Genomic DNA, 24,317 nt, shown 5'->3' with positions numbered 1-24,317 from the left:
TTTACCTGATAAAGGTTTTCACCCCATCAGATGTCACCCTTCTCAATGCATCGCCCCTGGGTGATGACAGGTTGCCACCATTAGCCACTGTGCATCACTCCACACATTCTGATGAACCCTCTGGACACCTCCCCACCCCTGACGCACACACAGGGAAACCAGAGAGAGACTGAAACCAGAGAGAGACGCACACCAAAACTCATTGGGGTGAAACATTTACATTTATATTGAAATATGCACTAAACATAGTGAGTTCTACCAGTCAATGCCATTTTGCCAAAGCAGAATCACAGCTTTTCCTGGGGAAGGTTCAGTCAGCTCCCAGCAGTGGGCAGCGCCCCCAAGGAAGGTCACCGTGAAGCAGGGCTGTAATTGGATTTTACATACTGTGCAAGCTTCCAGCCTTTGAGGTCCCCCAGCCTGCACCTGGAGTCCCCTTGCTTGCACCCACATACGAGTTCAGAGACAAGGACTCTCTCCTTCCTTTCACACCATTTCCTTTGCATTTTCTTCACTGCAATAAATATAAAATTGGCAATGCTCATACACCACAGCACAGACAAGATTCCAGGCTTCAGCATACAACTGTAAACGTGTAACTAGATTATTTAAAAAAATTAAAAGTTCAGAAAGGGTCAGTTCTTTCACAATCAGCCAGTTACAATGGAAGAAGTCACAAAGGCTACACAGGAGCACCCAGACTGGGGTCTGGTGGGCCTGATCCCAAGAGGTGGCAAGCACCCTACAGTTGAAATTGAAAATACTCAGTACTTCTCAGAACCAGGCTCTAATTTTGGTACAATGAGAAAAAGATTCTTTCCTTGCCTTCCCCAAAGGATATGAGGTTACACTGGGATATGGCCTGGTCACTGCTAGATGGTGGCAACAGGACAGTAGCTTCCATGTCCCAGAGGGAAGAAAGCTGCCCTTCCTTTCCACAGCAGCCGCTGCCATGGCCACACACAGAGGTGGTTAATGCAGCTGGGAAAGACACAGTGCAGACTGGAGATGAAAGGTGGCAAATGCTGACCCATGTATAAGCAACATGGCACCTCAGCAAGACATCCTTGAGCATGGAGAGCCACCTGAGCTAGCCTGCCCCTGCCCAACCAATGTGTATTCAACATGCCAGACCCACACCACTGCAATCAGCACCAAACCAAAGGGCTCTGGCTCACAGCTGAAGATAGCCTCAGCTGTAAACACACTGCACTGTTACAAAGAGTTAGAGCTTTCTATAAAAAAAAACAAACTAGATTGCCAGTAAGTAGCTGTCTTACCAGTGTGGTGACACCATGGAGAGACATTTAGTGCATGGGTCAAACAAACATGGTACCTTTCAACAAAAGCCTACAATCCTCAAAAACTAGTAAAGACCGAAGTCCTGTTTCATCCCCCGACTTTTGCTACAGGTGGGCCCATACCACCCTGCTAAATCTTCTCCTCCCAACCTTTGTTTTAAAATCTGCTTGCTCTCTCTGCTCCACACCCCCAAGTTCCTGTGCTGAGGCCTCCATTCTTTCAGCAGAGCTGAATGATGTTTCTACCGTTAATGTTTCAAGCTGTTGGAAGGGAAGGCAGTGGTGCTGCTGAACAAACATGATGACTGGGCCCATGGAACACTCCCCCAACCCACACTGGCCTGAGGAGATAAGACCAGGACTACTCCTCTCCCACTGAGCACTATCAAACTTGAACCTTTATTTCTGGGAAGTGGGATTCTTCAGCTTTCCTCCACACCTCTGTGTGGATCACATATACTGGAGACACACATACACACACACACGCTATGCATGCAATCCAGGCAGAAATCCTGCTATGACAAATCCTACAGCAGCAGAGAAGCGTGATGGGGACATAAACGCATTCCTTAATGCTAGATTAAAGCCTGTCTTAAACAGAACCTTTTACTAGAATAAAAGGGCAAACAGGCTATATATACTACATATGTACGTCTTTTTGTAGTGGGGTAGAAAAAGCAATCTAGGTAGACCTCCTGTTTAACAAAAATGTAAAACAAAAATCATTTCCTCTTTTATTTACCTGCCAAAAAGCAGCATGACAGTTGAAGGTTGCAGCCTTCATGAACACGTCAACCAGTGCAGAGCCTGCATTGGCTGTTGTATTTTAGCAAGCGGTGGTGTGACCATTACTAGCGATAACACCATTGCTGAACTCCAATTGTGGTAGGTAAGTCAGTGAAGAATAAACTTGGTTAAAGTATTTTTATTTTTAAGTAGCAAGGCTCTGCATTGGGTCTCAAACAGTTTCTTACTGATAAGAATGTTTTTTTCCTGTTCACCTTTAAATGAATGACAATTTTATATAGTCATTACACAGATTATAATTAGCTCTCATATAAAAAGCTCTAGCGAGACAGAGTCCCTATGAACAGGCCACTCTCCACACTAACTCCATTTGCTGGAGGGGAAAGGGACAGTGTCCAGGAGAGGAAAAGGCTACAGACTGACTCAATTCTTTACTGTCAAAGGCCTTATTTGCTTGAATAAAATGTTTGTACAAGTAAAACAGAAGCAATAAAGAAATATACACCATAGCACTGGTAAAGCGTTAGATTGGTTCCGGCCTTGCAAAGAGGGGCTGAGTATGGATTAAAAAAAAAAAAAAAAGTGTAACAGTCATACTTTAAAAAAACTGGAACGATGAACATGAACAGCCCTGTGCAGAATCCTGTAGCACAGCCCTCCCCGCGGGATGAACTGTCAACTCTACGTTTCTGACCGGCTTGTGTCTGATGTTTGCTGGAAAACTAAGCTCCTAAACCAAAGAACTGTTAAAAGCTTACAATACTGTACACAAACCAAAGAACAGGTACTATAGAAGACATGATATTCAACAGCACCCAAATGAGACTGCCCACAGCCCAAGCAACAATGGAATGAAGTTTGTCACAGCGAACAGACTTTGTGAAACAAAACAATATTTTGGGAGTGTTAAATGAGTTCAGCTCAACTAACACTTTGGTTTTTTACATTTCTGAATTCCAGTTACATTTAGTCTCATGCTGCTTCAAAAACAAAGAGCCAGAAAGCAACAAGTGTCTCTTAAAAAAACCTTAGTAAATAAAACTTCTAAAGGTGGGAATGGTTTTTGAAAAAAAAATGCAGTTGTTTTGTTTCTAGTGAGTGGAATGCAATTCTGGTTCCCAAGCTAATACATAAGAGTATAATCCCTAGGGAAAGGAAAAGCTAAACCGAGAGCTGCATATGGGTTATTAGAGTCAGGCTAATAGGGTTCTTGGGGCACTGTAGAGGAATAATGCATGTGGAGGGGCACAGAGGTGACAGTCTTGTTCTCATTTTAAATGAGGAATGGTTTAAAAGTAAAAATCTTCTTTAGCTAATTTCTTCCTGCAGTAAAACCAGTCAGCCCTGCCCTTTTATGTACAAGACCAGTTTGACGTTAGCCCTCCCCCTCAAAACACTAGATACGAACATCCAGTAACATTCTACAATGGAAAGTGCTTTAAGAAAGAAGGATTCTGTAGTGCCAGTGATAGAACTGATCTGATGGGGCCGGGATGACGTTGAACACTGATATTAGCTGATCAGGCCAGAGCAGCTTGCTTCTCCTCAGGGGTCTCCTCCAGTAGCTGCATGATCAGTTCATGGAGGGGTTTGCAGATCTTTGCATAGCCCCCTCCCGTCAGGTGCAGAAAATCAAACATGTCATGGCACGAGATGGCGCCATCCGAGTGCACGAAGCCCCCACTGACGTCCAGGAGCTGGACGCTGGCGAGTTTTGGGAGCGAGGCTTTTAGCAGCTGGTTCACCTTGGCATTTTTCTGCCGCAAAGGGTTTGGCTTCTCGCCTCGAGGTAGCAAGCTCTGATATAGGAAGGAAGCAAAGAAGAGAGCTTTGAAGCGACTCAGACAATATAATAACTTTCTCTTTCTAGGCTTAGACCCTTAAAGCTCAGAATGAGGGTCCAGCTCATGGGTGGCACTCCTCCCCTGCACATCTTTTCACCAATTCTTATTAGCATTCTTATTAGCTACTTATGCCCTCTTTCTATGCAGTTTTAATCATTGGTAATGCAACTCCCACAGCAGAAGACGACAGTCTATGCTGTTTGAGCACAGGATCAGAACTGGTATCGATCAAGTTCCAGTCCCAGCTCTGTCTCCATCATTCTCATCTCTCATGTGATTTCACCGCTTCCGTTTCTCTGTCTGGGACAAAGATGCCTCTAATGAGAAGATAATACTCTTCTGAAGGGGTTGAGAAAGTTAGATAATGTTGGCAAAGCCCTCTGAACAGGAGAAACCTTCCTACAGTGTTTATTATTGTAAATAAGTTATGACCCTCCCCCCAAAATGTACAGGTAACACCCAACACCACTGGGACAGGGGTGCAAACAGCACACGACATGGGCTGTTCCAACGGTGCTATGTGATCACAATCCTCTGATGTGCATACCAATACAATAACTTTGGCCTGTGGCTGTCGGATATTTATCAGCCGCACGATGGCCTCAATTCCACCTGCTACTTCCTCCGCTGTATTTTCATGGTTATTTGTTCCAACCCAGACGACAATGACCTGTGAAGAGGAAACAGAAACTGTGCAGCAGGTTTACCACTCCACTCAAGATACACAAACAGGAGGGGCTGTAGCAGCCATACTAGTTCTTGTGGAAAGGGCAACAGCTGGGACCTAGACTGTCTGCAACCAATTAGACAAAACAATTAAGAGTTAGGCTTAAATATTAAAAGTCCCAGACTGTCAGCTTTGTTGACTCTTGAATCATTGCTTATCAACTTAAGTCTCCTCTCTCTCACTCAGTACAGAACCAGAGTCACAGTGTTAAGGGAAGCTACCCTGATCAGCACAGGAACAGATATCTAACACTTCTTCTGCACAGTGTTTAGTGACCAATTCAGACCCCTAGAGTACCTTGCATCTTGCCTGTCCTTACAGCATACTAGATGTGTACGAAGCAGACTATAAGCGTCACAGGAGAAGAGGCTTATTTGTTTGTAAAGCACCAACTACAGTCTTGGCTCTCAAATTAAACCCTTTTACAGCATTTCTCTATTTTTAAGCCTTAACCTCTTATGTTGGGGTCACCAATATGCCTGACAATGGTGACCAAACTTGAACCTGTGCTGTACATTATCTATAGTAGGCATTTGGAAGCACCCTGTATGACAACACCCCGGTACACTGTACATCATTTAGAATGTGCTATGAGTTGCGTGAAACCTTGCTGTGGCCTGAGTTACAATCTCATTGAGATGGATAGGTACAAATGCACCCTTCAATTAATATAGCTGTAAAAATTCGACAATCTGAAGGAACAGCTAAATGCAGTGTCCGGCCCTGAAAGAACCTAAGGAGTGGTTTTTGGGTCAGGGTGCAGAATGAAGAGTTAGTTTTTGGTGCTATAAGCAAAAGAAGTTGTTTCTTGCTACTTGATTCCTTCTGTCTTCAGAGGCACAGGACCCTGTACATTCCTTGTAAATAAACACCCTTTAGAGAGGAGCTCTAAAGAAGCAGTTAAGAGTTCATTGGTTAGAGAGGGACTGTATTTTGGTGTCCTCAGCTCCGTACTAGATAATATTCAGAGTTTTTTTCTAAAATGAAAAAACAAACATAAAAGCCAGCTCTGTATGTGTTTATACCTTGGGTTTAATGTTCTCCAATTCACCATTCTTCAATCTCCACAGAACATGAGCTGTTGTGTCCCCACCGATCCCAAAATTCAATGCATGAAGGGGTGAAAAAAGCTCTCGCCATATCTGAAACCAGGAACCAATTCAATATTTTAGCTCAAGTGTTATTCTTCAGCAACAGAAATAAAACACTTTACATAAAGAGGTAGCTCAGGTAACGATACATTTGAAGTGAGTGAAGACATACTCCAGGGGAGAAGAGGTGCTGCCAGTGGAAGCATTACACATTCTCTGCGCCAGAAGAGGTGGAATCACAGCAGTTAATGAACTCAGTCCCGGCATAGAGAAAAGAGGGAGCTAATACAGAGCAATTTCCCTTCAACCCATCCAGGAGGGATGTCGATGGCCCAGGAAGGGAGCCATCTCCAGGCCATCAAGGCCAGAATCAGATCTCTGCTAAACATGGGACTTTGGAGGAGGGAAAGGAACTCCCTTTACTGCCTAGGAAGTTAGAAGTCTAGAACCAAATGAGTCACACGGGAAAGTAACACTTCCAGTGCAAAGCAGTTTGGTAGCCATCACTGATGAAACATTGGACGAAGGGCTTTCAAAACATTTTATACATTTTTTTAAAACATCCTAGTTGCTGCCTTTCCTAATCTCTGGACATTGGGATAGTCAATAGCACAGTCTCTACACCAGCAGAGGGATAAGCATGCTAGAACACTGTATGCAAGAGGGTTACATTGAAATTCTCTGGCTAAGGAGATACACGCACTAAGTTTCATATTTGTACCACAGTGAGATAAGGAAACTTCATTATTGAAAACCAAGTGAAAAACAGTCACATTGGAGTGGGATGGGCACAATCTAGAATACAGAAGGTGTGGGGAGAAGAGAGGATAGAATTCATTTTAAATCTACAAAAGTGACTGCAGAGAGTGACGAGAGAGTGACAACAGGGAGATAGAGGGACAGAAATAGGGATGCGTACAGTGAAACTGAGAAGGCGGCAAGTGACCTCAGGGAAAGGAGGGGTGGGGTAGAGGTTCAAAGTGGCTGACGGGATAGGACTGGAGAAGCCTGGGGCAAGCACAGGGAAACGGAAGTGATCAAGGTTTGGAAAGCAGCTGAAGAAGAAGCGGAGGTAAGATCAGAAAGGGCCGGAGGACAAGACGACACTGTCAGTATTGCATATGTTCACCAGTTACTGGACTAGAAGTGATAGGGAGGCACCATCTCCGCCATCTAACCCCACAACTTCATCCACTCCAGCCATACCTCATACTGCTGTAGCAACTGCACCATGGAATCACCCACAAACAGCACATCGGGCTCCTTGTCCTTGCAGTCCAAGACAAATCTGTTATGCTGTTTAAAAGAAAGCAGCAACATAAGCTCCAGCTGTCAGTTTCCTTTTGGTATCTGTAGCCCATACACAGAAAGTGAGAGTTGCTCAACCAGTTCCTCTGCTGCCAAACTTTGTGACTTTCCATCCTGTCTGCCCCTCAGGCATGTATCTTTAGTTTAACTCCTTAACTGCTGGACCTTCCTCCCTGCCTGCTCTCTCCCTGGCATAGACAAGTTCTGACATTTTAAATGGCCACTCCTTTACAACTCAGAGCCCCTCAGGCTATACTACACACCCCACACGAAGGAGGTGCTTGCTCCAGATACTGTGTTCAGCAGTTCTAAATCTATGGGTCATTCAGGTTGTTGGCTAGTCACAATACAAGTCTCCTCAGACTACTTCACCGTGTCTAGGAGGAGCTTTAATAATCTAGTGGTACGAACAGGAGACTCCAAGTCCAGACACTTGGGTTCAACTTTTCTCAGCTTTGTCACTGCCTGGCTATATTACACACTTCAGTGCTCTCCAGCTTATTTGTTTTTAATAAACTGGTTGGCAATTCTTCTCAATTAGTGAGCCACCTGAAATATCTTTCTGGAACTTTATTTCAAAATGTGATTTTCAGGTCATGCCACAAAGCTGCTTTTTGCCTGTTTTATCGTGGTAGGTTACTGGAACTCATCAATGACGCTGCTAACATCTGGGGGGCTGAGCTGCACCAGCCACAGAATCAGCACCTGTATTTTGCTCATCATGCACTTGACTGCCTCACAATCTGCTAGTAAAGAGAATTCTATCTAATTTGTCAGCTGTGTTATCAGTTTTACCTGCGACATCCACCTGTCGTCTCCTTGAATATCTTCAGCTGCATGTGGAACTGCTGCTGGGTTTGAGTCTCCCTGGCTCATTCTATTCCTGTTGAAAGAACATTTAATACATGTTAAGCTACACATCGAAGATCAAAATCAAGTTCTGACTCTCAAGAGGCCAAAGCTGTTGTCATGCACTCGTACAAGGAGTCAAGACCAGCAGCGGCTTCGCTTGAAAGAATTGCATTTACAGACATTTATAACTAATAACAATTTGCATCTGTTCTGCTGAAAGCTAATATGCCTGAAAGACTCACTTAAGCAAGTTTTATTCCATGCAGGAACCCCAAATTGTCCCTGCAGCGTGATCTTCTTGAAACCACTCTACCGACTTGTGATCGGTGACATTCAAACAGGTGAAAACAACCTTTTAATAATAATATCAAGTTCATTTTAGTGCAATCTTTGCAGGAGCACCTATCTCACCCATAAAGAAAAGGAGTACTTGTGGCACCTTAGAGACTAACCAATTTATTTGAGCATAAGCTTTCGTGAGCTACAGCTCACTTCATCGGATCTTGCCTCCGATGAAGTGAGCTGTAGCTCACGAAAGCTTATGCTCAAATAAATTGGTTAGTCTCTAAGGTGCCACAAGTACTCCTTTTCTTTTTGCGAATACAGACTAACACGGCTGTTACTCTGAAACCTCTCACCCATGTTCATTTTTCACTATAACACAGTATACATGCGAATTATCATAGGATTTGCCACTACTTGTACAATACCCAGACTGCAACTGCAAATACACATTTCAGATGGATTAACTGGTTTCAAAAGACAATGTACTAGCTCCATTGGCCCAAGAGGGTCTAAGCAGAAAACATTAGAATTCCACACGGGGCTGGCACCTCCAAAATGTCTTTAGCTGCAGTTCTGTGTAATAAGACAAAAAACTTTATTCTGAAGCCAGTATGCTGGTCTAGTGTGTTGGCTAATGGTATTCTCCACAGGAAACAGACAGGAATATACCTTGGGAAAGAAAGGAATGGGACTGAAATATGCAGCCCTGAAACAAGTTGGGTGAAAACCTAAGAACCCTTACTTTGGTATAGCTAGTTTTATGTTAGATGCAAAATGTAGAGAGACCAGGTGGTCCCTTTTGGCACATGCAAATAGGGAAAGAGAATGCCCATATCCAAGTGCCAGAGATCATAAATCATAAAATTACATTTAAAAATATTTGCTCTAAAGTATTTTCATATTTAACCCTACAGACTAGTGCTTCCCTTTGAGTAATGTATATAGAATAATACAAGCTGAGGGGAGAGTAATTTCTTTTGAAGTCTTTTTAGACAAAATATCATTAGTGATAGTTAATGTTATCTTGCTCTGTAAGCTTGCATTCTCTCTCAATTTGTGCTTTATACATGCGCACACATATACTGCGAAATATTCTTAGAATTAAGTTATTTTTCTCATCTAGAAGAGATTTCACTGTTTCCAGAACTGCAATTTGCTCACTATGATGCAGTGAAACCTAGGACATTCATACCATACCATTAGAAACAGAGTGATCTAGTGATCCAAGTTGACTATAGAAGTGGGCTCTACTACAGGGATTGGCAACCTTTGGCCCGCAGCCTGCCAGGGAAACATCCCTTGTCCCATGCTGCTTCCTGCAGCCCCCATTGGCCTGGGACGGCGAACTGCGGCCAGTGGGAGTTGTGATCGGCCGCACCTGCAGATGCTGCAGGTAAACAAACCGACCTGGCCCCATCAGTAGCTTTCCCTGGCAGGCTGCACGCCAAAGGTTGCTGATCCCTGCTCTATTGTATTATTATAAAAGAACAATTTTGGAATGTTCTTTCATATGTAACAGTCCAACCCGCATAACTGCTTTATCCACAAATAACTGAATCACAACATTTACAAGCCGCTCTATAAAGTTCATGTGCCACGTACACACTGTGCATTACTCTCACCGCTACACATGTACACAAAGAACTCCAAGGCGAGTAACAGGAGGGAGCGCACAGCGCTCCCACAAAGCGAGCCTTTTCTGACACAAGAGGCGACTGATACCAATATTTATTCTAACTTTTTTCGCCTCAAATGACTCTTGCTAAGAAGTCACACACCATTATGTACACATTTAGCCCTGCATTTAGGAGCAGAACACGCACCCTAGCACTGGAAGGAGAATTTGCCAAAACTAGGCTTACACAACATATGCCCTCTTCACAACAGGAAGTGCTAATGTTAATGGCTGACAACCATAGATAAAAGTATTGTTATGGAGAGAAAGGGTTTGATGCACAACAGCACTTACTCATTTTGGTGAAAACAGTTTCAAGTTTCCTGAAGCCTTCTGGGTCAATGTTGCCCTAGAGTGAATGAAGTAAAAGGTCTACTGCACACAAGAAAAGCCTGCCACACCAGATCAGACCATAGCTCCATCCGGCCTTGTGGCCTGCAGTTGCCAATAGCTTATGCTTCAGAGAAAGGAGAAAACTTAATTCACCGATTACAGAACATATGAATTTCCATACTGGTTCAGACTTGTTGTCAGCTCATCTAATCCAATATCCTGTCCTTGGCAGTGGGCAACACCAAATGCTTGAGAGGAAGGTCAAGAACTCCACAGCAGACAGACATAGGATTATCAGACTTCATGAAAGTCTTGTCCCAACCCCTAACAGTCAGAGATTGTCTTAAGACCTGAAACATGAGATTTTATATTCCTTCCAATGCTTTTTTGGGGCAGCATAGTTTATAGAGCCAATATTCTTGTTATCCATATAAACATCCAATTCATCTTTAAATACAGCACAGTACAGGAAGAGGGGAATGAGTCCTGAAGATGAGATCTGAGCTATAGCTATTACTAATGGACATGAAATTAACCAGCTCTTTAAAAATTCAGTCACATGATTTGATTCAGTAACCTAAATAACCCTAAATACACTTATCACTTAAAAGTCCCACCATATCTCCACCAATACCTTTGGCAAGAACTTTGGTCGAAACCCTTTTGGCTGCTGCAGATAACTGTTTCGTGGTATCAAAGTATGCAGGTGTATGTGGGGAATAAAGTCTCACCTAATCAACTGATCAGTGACTTTCACCTGCAGTGGCAAAGAGCATTACAGTGCTGAGAGGTTCAGGTATTTTTCCATGAGTGTATTAGTTTCCACCCACCCCACAATGGCCAGTCCCTCTTCTAGCATAATAGTAATGTGCCTAGAACACATAGCATCAGAGACCCAAAAGTGACTTTATGCGATGCTGAGAAATACAAAGTAATGGTAAACAGACATGAAAATGGGTGGATCATAATACAGATGACAGTCTCCCATACTCAAGCATATGGGGTTGATCCTGTACTAGACAAAGGATTTTTACACCTCCAGATGTGTGAGCAAGAAGTTAGAGCTCCCTGTAGTCTGGACCAGGAGACTGCTCTGAAGTATACTACCAGAAGCATTTCAGGAATATAGGTCAATTTGCAACAAGGTGGAATGAGGTCTAAGAATTCTCCTCTATCCTTTAACAGAAATTTCTTCTCTTTACCCCTACCACCCATTATGATTACAAAGAACAACATAGTTTCCCGTCAGCTTCCTCCTCTGGAACTTGATCCCACAATGAAGTAGGAACGATGACTTTTTAGACAGCAGCAGCCAAGTTGTGAGGAAAAGAAGTGTCTCTTTAAACAAATATTTGATAGTTACAGCAAAAGGAGAAAAGTGGCATAACTGCATCAGATAATGTCCCAGTGTGAAAGTCCCTCTTTAGAGACATATGGCATCATAACCCGGGAAGGTCCGAAGTTCCATATTCAAAGCTACAGATGTACATCATTTCCATTTTACCCTTGTAAAGTCACATGATGATAATTTTGCTAATAGTGCATCCCTGATGCAAAGAGACTGTGCAAAAAAACCTGAGGTTATACAAAATTTGAGACTCAGTGGATCAGTAAGACTAAATTATGGACATTTATATACCATTAAGGTAAATTAGGAGACAGTTTATACAAATTCTACATTTCTCCTCTTGCCTCAAATAACAATCCCCACTCCCACCCCCTTAGAAATAATTTTATAAAGTCCTGTGCACCACCAGATGGCAACAGGAGCAGAGCAAATAACGAGGCCTTGGCTAGACTGTTGGTAGCCTGACAGTCTTATGCTCTAATAAATTTGTTAGTCTTTAAGGTGCCACAAGTACTCCTGCTCTTTTTGCGGATACTGACTAACAGCTGCTACTCTGAAACCTGTCATACAGCAAATGAGACTCAGCTACTCTCATCATTTGAAAGGGTTCCTTTCAAGGCTCCGTTGAAACACATTGGCAGGTACAGTTTGGAGAAAGCTGCCTGTTCTTGGGACAGAGGACTACCGTCTCCTGATTGTCAACTCAACATCTTTCACCAGAAGATTCACCTAGTTTTTAAAGAAACACCAACAGAATAAAAGAAACATTGCCGCAGTAAGTCAGGACTTGTGTGTTACAGTATTCCTCCCCCTTGCTACCCAAACCCATTAGGATTGAGAATCTCATTCCACCCAGGATGTGAACAGATTCTGGAATCCTATCCTGTTATTATGGCTGTGTCTGATGGTAGCGTCTGGCACAGAGTAGATCGAACTTGCTTGTGAAGCGAAGAGGCCGTTGGTCAGACTGGCCACAAGCACAACTCATGGTTTTAAAAAACAATAATCCAGAAGTCCACCCTGCATAACTATTGCCCAGGCCTTCAAAATCCCTCGTGTACAGAGGAAAGGTTTTAAATTCAAGTGTCATGTATGTAATAACCTTCAATGGTTATACACAAAGTGATAACAATGCTTACACTTAATTTCTCACCTGTGTTTTTGGGAAAGACCCTAGCAGGAGGGCGGAGCAGCTCATGGTGAATTCATGGAGGAGCGGTCCCCTTTCCCTATGCCCCACCCCCAGTTCCCGTGAGCGGCTGCCTCCCTGCACGCCAGGGGTTAGTAGCCAACGGCCAAGCCGACCCACAAACTAACACAACCCTCTCCTCGCTCCCTCGCCCACAGCAAGACACCGCCACCGCCGCGGAGCCGGGCAGCCCGCGCCCGCCCTGGCCGCGCCGGGGAGTGAGGCGGGGTCCCCGGCGGCAGGACGCTGCAGGGAGGGGGCCCCAGGCCGCGGTCGGGGATGCGGCCCCCTCGGGGCACGGCAGCAGGCGGGGCGCAAAGGCAGAGCCGGAGAAAGACCCGCTCCCAGGCCGGGGCGCTGCGGAGCCAGCGACCAAGCGGCCGCTCCAGGGGCCGGGCGGAGTCTCCCCGCCGCCCGGGACAGACGGGCCGCGGCTCCGCACCGGAACCGCCCCCGGCCGGCGGCAAAGGGCAGCGGCCGCGGGGCGGGGGCGCGAGCAGGCCCGGCCCCGCGCCGGCCCGGGGGAGCGGCACGGCTCGGCTCGGCTCGGCCCGGCCCGCGCGCCCCCGGCTGCCTGAGGCGGCGCAGGGCGGCCCCGGGTCTGTCTCACTCACGCTGGCTGCGGCTCCCCCCGCGTCTCCATCTCGCTCTCGGGCGGGCGGCGCGTCCCTCCCCCGCGGCCCCAGACTGCCGCTGCGCCTGCGCACTACGCTGCTTCCGCTTCCGCCCCCCACGCCTACCAATCACGTGCCGGCTGTGCCGGAAATCCCGCCCAGCCCGTCTCCAGGCTTTCCCTACCCCCGCCCGTAGGGGGCGCCGAGGGGCCCTGGCGCGGGGAGAGCCGGGGGGGCTGCCCGGGAGGGCCTTGGTGAGGCGATGGGACATGGCACAGCCTGATGAGGTCACCGGGCAGCATGGTGACGAGACAAAGTGTCCCCACAGAACGCTGATACGCCTGGTGACGTAAACACTTCGTTGGAGACGCGGCAGTGGCGCAGAGTGATGACGTCACTGCACAGCATGATGAGCAAACCACGTGTCATCACAGAGCAATGAGGCGTGTGCTGACGTGATGACCTCATCTGCAATGAGGTTGTGGATTAACCTGATGATGTCACCTCACTGGGCATCATGATGACAGGCATAGGGGGCTGGGCTGGGCTGCATTGGACCCTGCTGGAGGTCATGTTGCTGTTGTGAGATGACATTTTTGCCCAGGCTGGTGACACAAAATGACAGCACTTTGATTATCATGCTGGTCCAGAGTCACCCTGTGGAGACTTCTTTTTTCAGTATAACTTCTTGGTGCCATGGTGTGTCAATGTTGTGGTGCAATATGATGATAGTTTGGTATAATTTGATGACCTGTTGTTTCAGTGAGTTCTTTAGATGCAACGCATGGGGGGGCTTCAACCAATATGTTCTGGGTGTCTCTGAACTTCTGACTGCCAGGAGCTGGCCCTGGACAACAGGAAATGGATCACTCGATAAATTGCCCTGTTCTGTTCACTCACTCTGAGGAGTCTGGCACTGGCCTATGTCGGAAGACAGGATACTGGGCTAGATGGATCTTTGGTCTGACGCAGTGTGGCCATTCTTATGATGATGCACAGCATTGCAGTGAGATGATATCATTCAGTGTAGCAGTGCTGGGCCTCACTGGACTGGAATTTGTATGTTTATTATCATAGCATCTAGGACCTCGGTCATTGCCCAGGACCCCATTGTGCTAGGGAGTGTACAAACAAAAAACAGTCCCTGCCCCAAAGAGCTCACAAGCACATAGAGCTTTCAATCTAAATACAAGATTTATTTTATTTAAGATTTGTTTCAGCTGAGGTTCTCATCTGCACTGGTTTGTTATTTCACATGTGATCATGGACACTGGGTTCTGCAGTAAGGTTTGATCTCTCTCTCTGGTGCACAACATTTTAGTATCTGAGTGTCTTGTTGCTGTATGGTTTCTCATGAGCCTTGGGCTGCTGGCAGTGATTTACTTTTTTTTAACATTGCTTTGGAGAAAATATTTGTCAGAAGAACTATATATACTTTACATATATAAGAAAAAGGTTTATCAAAACTGGAACTATAAAAAGACTATTAAATATTTTAAAAAATAAGTTGTCATTTTTATCCCCATTATTTGTAACACCCTCTTAGGATTATAATGACATTTCTTTAGTTGCCAGTTTCGTCAGTTTGGCAAACATTGGTCTTTCCCCCTGTATTTCTAATGGTGCTGAAATTAAGAAGCTCATTTTATCTACATCATTTTCTGGACATATGCAGCTTTGGTTCTATCAACACTGTTCTATAAAAAAAGGCTATACTAGTTCAGCTGCAGCTTGGCCAATAGGGGGTGCTCACACATCAGTTTACAACCATAGGCCAAACTTTCCAAACGTGGCTGCCTAAAATCAGGTACCTAATGGCCGTTCTTTCAAAAGTGCTAAACCTCCCAGCACCAACCTCTTACTGACTTCAGTGGGAGCTGCTGGGTGCCCAGCACTTTTGAAAATCAGACCACTAAATCTGTATCTAGGTATCCAGATAATTGACCCAGTGATTTTCCATTGAAGACCATAGGAACTGTAGGTGTTCAGCATCTCTGAAAAATGAAGTTGCTTATTTAAATGCTTAACTTTAGTCAAAGATATTTGAAAAAATTGAATCTAGTTTTTAGAGACCGAAGTTCTCTATGCACGACTAGGCACAGGAGAGAGAGAATGTCATTCGGTTTTTGGACTCAGTGATAACAAAGGAGCCAGTTCGTACCTATTCCTGGCTGTGTGATGCGGACAGCTATCCATTGGGAACTGAACTGAGACCTACCACATTCACTCCACGCAGGCCACCATATAGTCATCAAATGAAAACGACTGTTTACCTAGTCTGGATTTGAAAGAGGTACGGAGAGATGGAAACCTCACTATATCCTAACACCATTCTCCTGAAATATCCACTCCCTATGTAGTAGGACAGCCCTAAAGGAGGAACACAGTCTCACTCTCAGCTTACTTGTGGCACAAAGGTTCCCCTGATTCAAGTCCTGATTTCTCAGTGGCTGAATCACACATTGCATGAATACTGTAGCCATTTAAAGAGCTTTATTTTGTTAATCTGACAGCTCAGGGGTTAGCTTTTAAAGAGGGATTTAGGTCCTTTATATCCCTTTTGAAGCCCTGAGGAGTCCCACTTTCTAAATACCATCCTTGTGTCGTAGTTGCGATCTTCCTTCTGGCCAAGGTGGTTTGGGAGACGATCAATGCCATTGTTAAATCAGCAAGAGGAAGGTGCTGAGAGTGGTGTAACTGCTCGTATCCTTCTCTTGCAGAGAATGATCCCCAGTACAGCTTCAGGACAGACATTCGAATATTATGTATATTGAGTAACATTTGCAAAAGCACCTAAAACACCTAGGAGCCAAAGTCCCACTAGTCCTAAGTCACTTAGGTGCTTTAAAAAATTCTGCCCATTATGGAAAGGACAATTAATTGTTATTGAGTTCGCCAACAATAAAATCCTCCAGTTCATCACCTGTGTCCTTCCCCAGTGGTTAGAAGGAGGATGTGTTTTATGATACTACGGATTACACTTGGTCCATCAGCTGCAGGTTAGAAGAGAAACTCTACAAGGGAACTAACCATGATACCAGTGTAAGGGAAAGGAAAATAAGGGGAGGCAGAAGAAGTGACTACCAATAATAGAGGGAATGAACAGTGTGAAGGCTTTTACAGGGGCAGAGACAGCTGATCAAGGAGCAATGGCTTAAAATTCAGCAATGAGAAATGTAAATTACATACTAGCAAAATGTCAGCAAGAGACAGAGTGGTTCTGGTGATCAATAATGGGATCTAGAGACTTTCACTTTGAAGCCACTGTTTTCAGTCCAGCTGTGTCTGGTAGTGACTGCACATTGTTACATATTCCTGGTGGATTTGTGATGTGGACACCTGCCCACTAGAAACTGAACTGTGATTACTGTCTCAGCTATATGGAATGCGCCACAAGAATGGCATGTACTGTGTGCTGAATTTCCATATTTATGACTCTGCTGGATGTATGAAATGGCATTTAGGCATCAGAGGTAGCTCAGAAGACCCCTCCAAATATAATTTGCATAAAGGACCACTCAAGAGTGAGAATTTCCTGAGATACCTAAATCTAAAAGTTGAAGATGAATCTGGGAAGGATCAAAGGAATCAAAACTAAGTGTGATTTTCCACACCTGCAAACCATCATTTCGTGAATATCATACAGAGAAAACCTAAGCAGATCTTTATACACTAATAGTGCCATGTAAGTGATACTTAATAATAGAAACCTAGAATCTTAAAAGTGAGGTTAGAGAAAACTTTATACACGTTTAAAATAAATGAACTCCATACCATTTGAAACCCTGGCCTCCTCTGTCACATATGTGATATCCCTCATTTGGAAATATTTGACCAATATTTGAAAGCCACGAGGGTGATCTTAGGCTTCCTTTAGTGATTCAAGTCACCTTGGGTACCTTTTTTAAACCTAAGTGACTTGGGAACCTGAGACCAGCAAATATGTCTGTGACCAAAGTCAGACTTTGCACCCTGTGCCCAATCTCCCTATACAAAAGTGACAGCAGAGCGGGGTGCATATCCTGCAGTGGAAATTCCTAGAAATCACCTGTTTATTGAATTATTGTATTATTTATTGCTTTTTCCAAAAAATCAGAGTAAATTGTATAATTTCCCAAGTGTACTTAGAAGATACTGATGAGGCATTTTTCATTGCTTGTCATTAATCTGGGTGTCGCCCACATTGGCCAGTTTTGATGGGATGGGGAAGGAGAATTAATGTATTCTTTGGTTATGCTGCCTGATGGGGAAGGATATGAAAGATGCTGCCACAAGGAGGAAATCTAAAGAAAGCACTGCATAAATGTTCCTCTGTGACTGTCTCTGAGCTAGAGGTTCCCTTGATGTTTACAGCAGCAATGAATTCTCATCATATCTGGCAGACTTTTCCCATGTACACACAATGCAGGCTGGTTGAAGATTAATATTTATTACATAAAGTCAGGGCCCCAAGCAATTGGCCACTTATTTATTTTTTTAAATACGTATCTAGCACACCTGTCTCTTGTTTGATGGGAAGATGCAGCTAGAGCGTTGCCGTTAGCAACAGCTAGACCACTTGAGGTTAATTCAGCAGTTTCCCTGGGCAACCTTGACAACAAAGTTCTGTGGAACGTCCTTAATGAACGAAAGACACAGATAAATGAAGATTTATTGGTGAAAAAAAATTTAATGATGAGGTCAGAGCACTCAGCTCCATGTTTACTGACCTAGGAGAGGGTGAGGACACCCTCTGAGTTAAAGGCTTGGGTTTTATTGTAGATTTCATCTGAAAACGGCATCATTTTGCATTATTTACATCTCGTGCCTGAATTTACTCCCTTCAAATCCCACTCCTCTTTCTTTGCAGGACTGCCAGCTTTCTGAAAAATGATATGATAATTCCTCTCTTCCCTCCCCACCCAAAAAATTATATAGGGCCAGGGATCCATAGACGCTCCTCTCCTCACCTAAATACTCGGGTCAAATTCATCTCAGGGATGTTTGCCCTGTAGTGAATGGAATGGCAGAGTGCCCAGTGATGCAAGTAGACCTTGAATTCTAGGTACAATAAGAAAAGTTTCCATGGTCATTCTACTGTCCAGGTGAATCACTTACTGACAAGTCTTGTTTCCAAAGTCTTTTACTGAGTGCATGGGTGTGTTGGGGCGGGGATGGGGCGGAAGTGTGTTAGTGAGCAGGAAGAGGGGCAGGAAGGAGCCTGGGGTAGAAAACTGAAAAAATTCAAGGCCTGCTTCTTTATTACCTTGTCATTTCAAACTGCGAAAAGGGTGCATAAAATGCCACCAAATCTTGCATTCATGAAAATGGCTGTGCAAGGTGCCAGGTAGTGGAGAATCAGGCCCCACATTCTCATCTCCTGTGGATTTTGATGTCAGTTGTTAGAGTTAAAAGCTGGATTCCGTTAACATCTAGAGTGGAAGCATACAAAGCTCTTTGAACCCCAGCCCACACAACAACTGAGCGCTAAGGCCCTGAGCTACCCCTCTTACTCTGGCAGATAATACTGCCTCAGGCTGCTCACTCTTTGGTCACCTGATCCCCATTTTAGTTTCCACCATCCACCTTTTTGGCGGGCTGTTTTACTTTATGCTGGATTCCATTCTCCTGCCTCTGTCTGTCCCAATTAAGGGGCAGCAATGACAAGACCAAAGAGAGGCAAACTGCAACACTGGGCTGCCGCACTTTGGCCTGAGTGCTGTTCACAGTGTCCACACATGAACATTTGGGCGTGTGCTGCTTTGCAGTGCTCTGGGCTGGTAAGTGGTGTGCATGCTTCCGCAAACAGCAGCGCTAATGCACCTCAGTCCTGACAGCTGCACCATCCCCAAGCTGTTCTAATCCAGAGCCTTTCCTGGACAAGGACTGACAGTTGTGCCAAACTGCTCTGAAGTTTTGTGATGTACAGTATATAAACGGGGGCTATAATGAGACCAGCAAACTTTTCTATGACCAAAGTCAGACTTTGCACCCAGTGCCTGATTTCCCTACACCAACTGGCCCCGAAACTCCAGCATCCCTGAAGAGCTGTGGATACAACTCCCAGGATTTCAAGCATCCCAGGACAACTGCAGACCTTTCTAAAAGCTCAAAAACGCAATATTTTGCCTGCACTGCAAAAGGAACAAAGCGTCTTTACAGATAAATAAAGTACAAGCCCAGCTTAATGCTAGAGAACTGTTGAAGACTTAAATGAAATGTAGGAAAAGGAAACAAGAAGCGATAACAATGGCTGTAATTATTACTCATTGCCCTTGAAGTGTAAATTGCAACGTACATGTTTGTTTGGCACTGACTGTGTCTAAATCAATGAAGTCCTTATAGGTAACTGATTCCCAGGAAGTGGTTTTAACTTGCTCTTTCCCGAGCTCTTTTGTACCTGTGCATGCACAATGGTTAGTCTGGGGCTAGGGGAGGCTCACAGAGCTGGAGGGGATGGAGGTGCTGCAGACTAAGACTGAGGCCCTTGGCAAAGTTTGGATGGGTGGACTCAGGACCGGAATAACAGGGGATGCTGCAGTGCTGAATGGAGTGCATTGGCAGAGCTGTGCTCCCTGTAGTCAAAGCTATCAGTCTCATGCTAGATAAGTAGATATAGATAGGCATGTGTAGATAAGATATAGACATACTGTTACCCCATTTTAATAGCGAATAAGGCAGACTAATGTTTCATTGTAGCAGATCAACTCTTCCTAGTATACCTAACCTATCACAGAGCTATACATTTCATTTACAAGGTGCCAAGGCTCTGAGCACTGTGGGCAAAAAATGATTAGTAATGACATGTTTTAAAATAAAAGCTAAGTGCAGGGAGCGCTAATATTTCCTCCTTGTGAGCAGAATAGAAATGGCCCATCCGGCTGAATTCGCCATCAATAATAAACTGCAATGCTCAGCATTTCCCCTTGGTTGGTGCTGAAAGGGAGAGGGCAGCCACACACCACCGTATTGCGCTCTGACGGCCATACTGGTCCATTCAGCTGTACTTTGAGCCCCTTTCTTCTGCAGATTTCTCAGGGGGAGGGGGAGAGAAAACTTTGAATCTCCTGATTTTTAGCAGGACACAAGACTTTTCTGTGGGGGTAATTAAAGAATCAAAAATATATGTGAAAAAATACAAAATCCGGAAAAGTAAAACTTTGGCCTCACTTGCCAGGAATGCTGAGACTCCAACATAGCAGCATACAAGCTTCATGACTGAGGGTAAGGGAAAAGAGATTCTGCTTTGGGGCCCCAGCTTCCTTTTCCTTTTCACAGCAGTGACTACAGTGCTATGGCCAATGGCCAAGCCTGACAGGTAATTTGTTCCAGTGGAGCTTGTTATGCAGTGAATTAAATGATGGATGAATGAACAGAGAAAGATGAAGAGACAGATTGGATTAACAGTTCACACCAGTCATGATTTTGTAGTCGTCTATCATATCCCCCCTAGTCGTCTCTTTTCCAAGCTGAAAAGTCCCAGTCTGATTAATTGCTCCTCATATAGAAACCTTTCCATACCCCTGATCATTTTTGTTGCCCTTGGGGTAGGCCAAGGTTAGTCCTGTGATAGCTACTCTAACCTTGAAGAATGAGAAGTTGATACTTCCTTGTCTTGTCTTCAAAGATTTTTAAATGGTTTTTTTGGAGGGTTTATGTGTCTTTGTTGTTTAAGGCTGGGCTATAAATAGCTTCTGCTGGAAACCTCCCTCTAGCCCTTTTCTTTGGATTTTTACCTTGGGCATAGATAAGTAGGAACTGAACTCTCTAGCTGAATCCCTGTTTCTTGTAATCTTCCAGATAGCTTCCTCTGTCCTTGATTCTCACTGTTCTGTTGCTACCCATCCAGTCTTCTTTTATACCCTCAATATCCCCACCTTTCCTTAGTTTTTCTACTTTCAGACCAACAGGAATGTTTTAGAATTCAGCCTCGATGTAACTTGAATGCCTAATGAATTTATGTTAATGCTCAATTTGACACATTCTACAGATTCCCCTCTGTATTATCTAAACTCATTGCACAATTAAACCTAGTTTTGTTAATACAACTTTACTCCTGGAGCCTCAGTATCCCATCTCATCTGTTATTGTCTTCCTCCAACCCCTCAAAAAACTGGCCTTCCTTCCTCTAGCACAACTGCTTCTAGAATACAGTGTAAGTAGCTTCCTTGTCTCAGTCTATATATTGAATAGAATACGCTGCGCAGCCTTTAGTGAAAGATACTAGACAAAAACCCACACTATATTGTATCAAACCTATTAGAACATCCTGCAATACAAAACACTGTTCTGCAAGAATTAGTGACAGACTAATGTGGAGTGAGGCTTTTCCACATCATAAACCCATGATATTAATTGGAGCAGTTTAGTTTCTGACCAGAAGAGGACTATGAGTGCAACAGAAGGAGATGGAGCAGTGAGAGAATTGCCTGAGCAGCCGAGGACAGAAATAACCAGGAGTGCTGTGGCCCAGAGTAACTGGCAGAGCTGTACTTCTTGTAGTCACTGCTTCATAAGTACTAAAACTCCCACAACCTAGGCAGTGACTTTGGCATAGCGAAGAGTCCTGTACAATTGTAGAACAGTGGAGCACGAAACATTGCAAATATTCCATAAACACAGTGGATCTGGTTTTCAGCAGTGTTGAACAGCTGTGCTTTTCACTGATTTCCTCAGAATCTGGAGGTGTTGAGCACTCCTGAAAACAAACAGCATTGCCTCCTCAGCACGTAGAAAGAATCCCACCATTAAAGTCAGTTGTAATTGCAGATGGTGGGGATTTTGTAGTAGGGTTCCCATTGTCAGAGCTCTAAAAAGTTACATAGTCCATTTAAAAACTTGTTTTGTAGAATTCTTGGTGGTGGGATGAAGCTTGGGGGCAAAAATCTGAAGCTAGTGGCTACAAGAGAGCCTGAGGCTCGTTCACCTGCACATCTACCAGTGTGATATATGCCATCATGTGCCAGCAATGCCCCTCTGCCATGTACATTGACCAAACTAGACAGTCTCTATGTAAAAGAATAAATGGACACAAATCAGATGTCAAGAATTATAACATTCAAAAATCAGTCAGAGAACACTTCAGTCTCTTTGGTCACTCGATTACAGACCTAAAAGTGGCAATTCTTCAACAAAAAAACTTCGAAAACAGACTCCAACAAGAGACTGCTGAATTGGAATTAATTTGCAAACTGGATACAATTAACTTAGGCTTGAATAAAGACTGGGAGTGGATGGGTCATTACACAAAGTAAAACTATTTCCTCATGTTTATCCCCCCCCCACCTTCCTCACACATTCTTGTGAACTGCTGGAAATGGCCCACCTTGATTACCACTACAAAAAGTCCCTCCCCCCCCCGCCGCTGGTAATAGCTCACCTTACATGATCACTCTCGTTACAGCGTGTATGGTAACACCCATTATTTCATGTTCTCTGTGTATATAAATCTCCCCACTGTATTTTCCACTGAATGCATCCGATGAAGTGAGCTGTAGCTCACGAAAGCTCATGCTCAAATAAATTGGTTAGTCTCTAAGGTGCCACAAGTCCTCCTGTTCTTTTTGCGGATACAGACTAACACGGCTGCTGCTCTGAAACCTGAATAATCTAGTAAATTGTATTAGAGCTGCTGTGAGGAGCCTGAAGTAGTAGTGCGCTGATCACCCAATGATGGCTGCTGCCAAACAGCACCAATGTGCATCAGTACCAACATGGACCAGAGACAATTTTAGCGATTGGCATTTTCATGATGGGTTGGAGCAACTATCCCACCAAAACCCACTCCCTTCCTCCTTGATGGTCTCAGCCTTCTGGAATAGAGTGAAAGTCTGGCTTAAATCCTAATTTTGCAGCTGGGACAGGTTCTGGACCTCTGTGGTCAGTACTGGCATGTGGGAGGGGAGACTAATGAAGGGGAGGGATTAGCTTTGGATGCTAGATTGCATGGGATCTTGTAAATGATATTCATGTTATAATGAACAGCCTGTTGGCCAGAGCATCCTGTAGTTGCAATTGGCTGTGCTTTACCAGCTGGGGTCACTACAGTCAAAAGTTCTTTGTGCAGGCAGCTTTTTAGAACATAGGGAAACTTTTCTTTAGAACTTCAGAGGGCATAAATAAAACCACAACTGTAGCTACATAGGACAATAGGCTCATGTACGTGAATAGTCTGTGACTACAGCGGCTGGCGAGGAAGCACATTTGGTGCCACTGGCAGTAACTTCTACTGACAGATCATATTTAATCAAGAGGAGAGGGTGAATCAAACAGACTGTGTACTTGCCTTTCTCTGGAAAATTAGACTTCCTGGTAGCTATTTTTTGGTGCGTGTGTTCTGGTAAACAACTGAAAGTAAAACATCTTTGGTGTTGGGTGCAAAAAGCTGCTTGCCTTGAAGTATAGGGAAAGCTGGCAGCATGGGGCTTCAAAAGCACCAGGATGAGAGTTCAGTGAGCATGAAGGGATCACTAACTCATTATTCTTGCTCTCCCTCCATAAATACTGGCGAGGAACTGTTAACAGTACAAATGTAAAAAGAAAAGGAGTACTTGTGGCATCCAATAAAGTGAGCTGTAGCTCACGAAAGCTTATGCTCAAATAACTTTGTTAGTCTCTAAGGTGCCACAAGTCCTCCTTTTCTTTTTGCAAATACAGACTAACACGGCTGCTACTCTGAAACCAGTACAAATGTAGGTATTCCTGGTATTAATCCTGTTCTCAATTTTAGCTCTGAAAGTTTTGCCTATACCAGAAATTATTTTAAAGAATTACTTTGATTGAGGCTCTTGGGTCACATTTGGTGCCTTGAATTCTCTTTAAAAAAATATTTTTAGGGATTTTTTGAGAACTTCTCAAATTTCAGGCATGTTTGGATCCAGGGTTCTGGTTTGTCCCCATATAATAATCTGATGGGGAAAATCCTCTAGCTTTGGAATATTTTTAACTTGGCACAAAAGTTTACATTTTAAAAAAAGACACTAAGTCCTAGGAATTGTATCCTACTGGCACCATAGCTGCATTTA

The 24,317-nt window shown here is 44.2% G+C and overlaps 1 protein-coding gene across 6 annotated transcripts; it reads right to left on the bottom strand.

Moving 5' to 3' along the window:
* Window positions 1–202: 202 nt before the first annotated feature.
* Window positions 203–13,423, bottom strand: PAFAH1B2 (platelet activating factor acetylhydrolase 1b catalytic subunit 2). 6 transcript variants are annotated; one of them, XM_077839783.1, is made up of 7 exons: window positions 13,315–13,423; window positions 7,814–7,901; window positions 6,917–7,006; window positions 5,645–5,761; window positions 4,440–4,562; window positions 3,794–3,847; window positions 203–514 (listed from the first exon to the last, which is right to left on the bottom strand). In XM_077839783.1, exons 1-7 carry the CDS (start codon window positions 13,341–13,343, stop codon window positions 512–514), a joined length of 504 nt encoding a protein of 167 aa, XP_077695909.1. In that variant the 5' UTR covers window positions 13,344–13,423; the 3' UTR covers window positions 203–511. The 6 variants fall into 6 exon arrangements, with proteins under 6 accessions (XP_077695909.1, XP_077695905.1, XP_077695906.1 ...); XM_077839779.1 differs by adding an exon at window positions 10,125–10,179 and having other exon boundaries at window positions 203–3,847; window positions 13,315–13,386; XM_077839780.1 differs by lacking the exon at window positions 13,315–13,423 and adding exons at window positions 10,125–10,179; window positions 12,665–12,712 and having other exon boundaries at window positions 203–3,847.
* Between the last annotated feature and the right edge of the window lie 10,894 nt (window positions 13,424–24,317).

Source organism: Eretmochelys imbricata, chromosome 22, assembly GCF_965152235.1.
Source record: "Eretmochelys imbricata isolate rEreImb1 chromosome 22, rEreImb1.hap1, whole genome shotgun sequence".
NCBI classification, from domain to species: Eukaryota; Metazoa; Chordata; order Testudines; family Cheloniidae; genus Eretmochelys; species Eretmochelys imbricata.
Note: the sequence above shows the minus strand (reverse complement) of the source record. Positions and strands in the feature narration are given on the sequence as shown.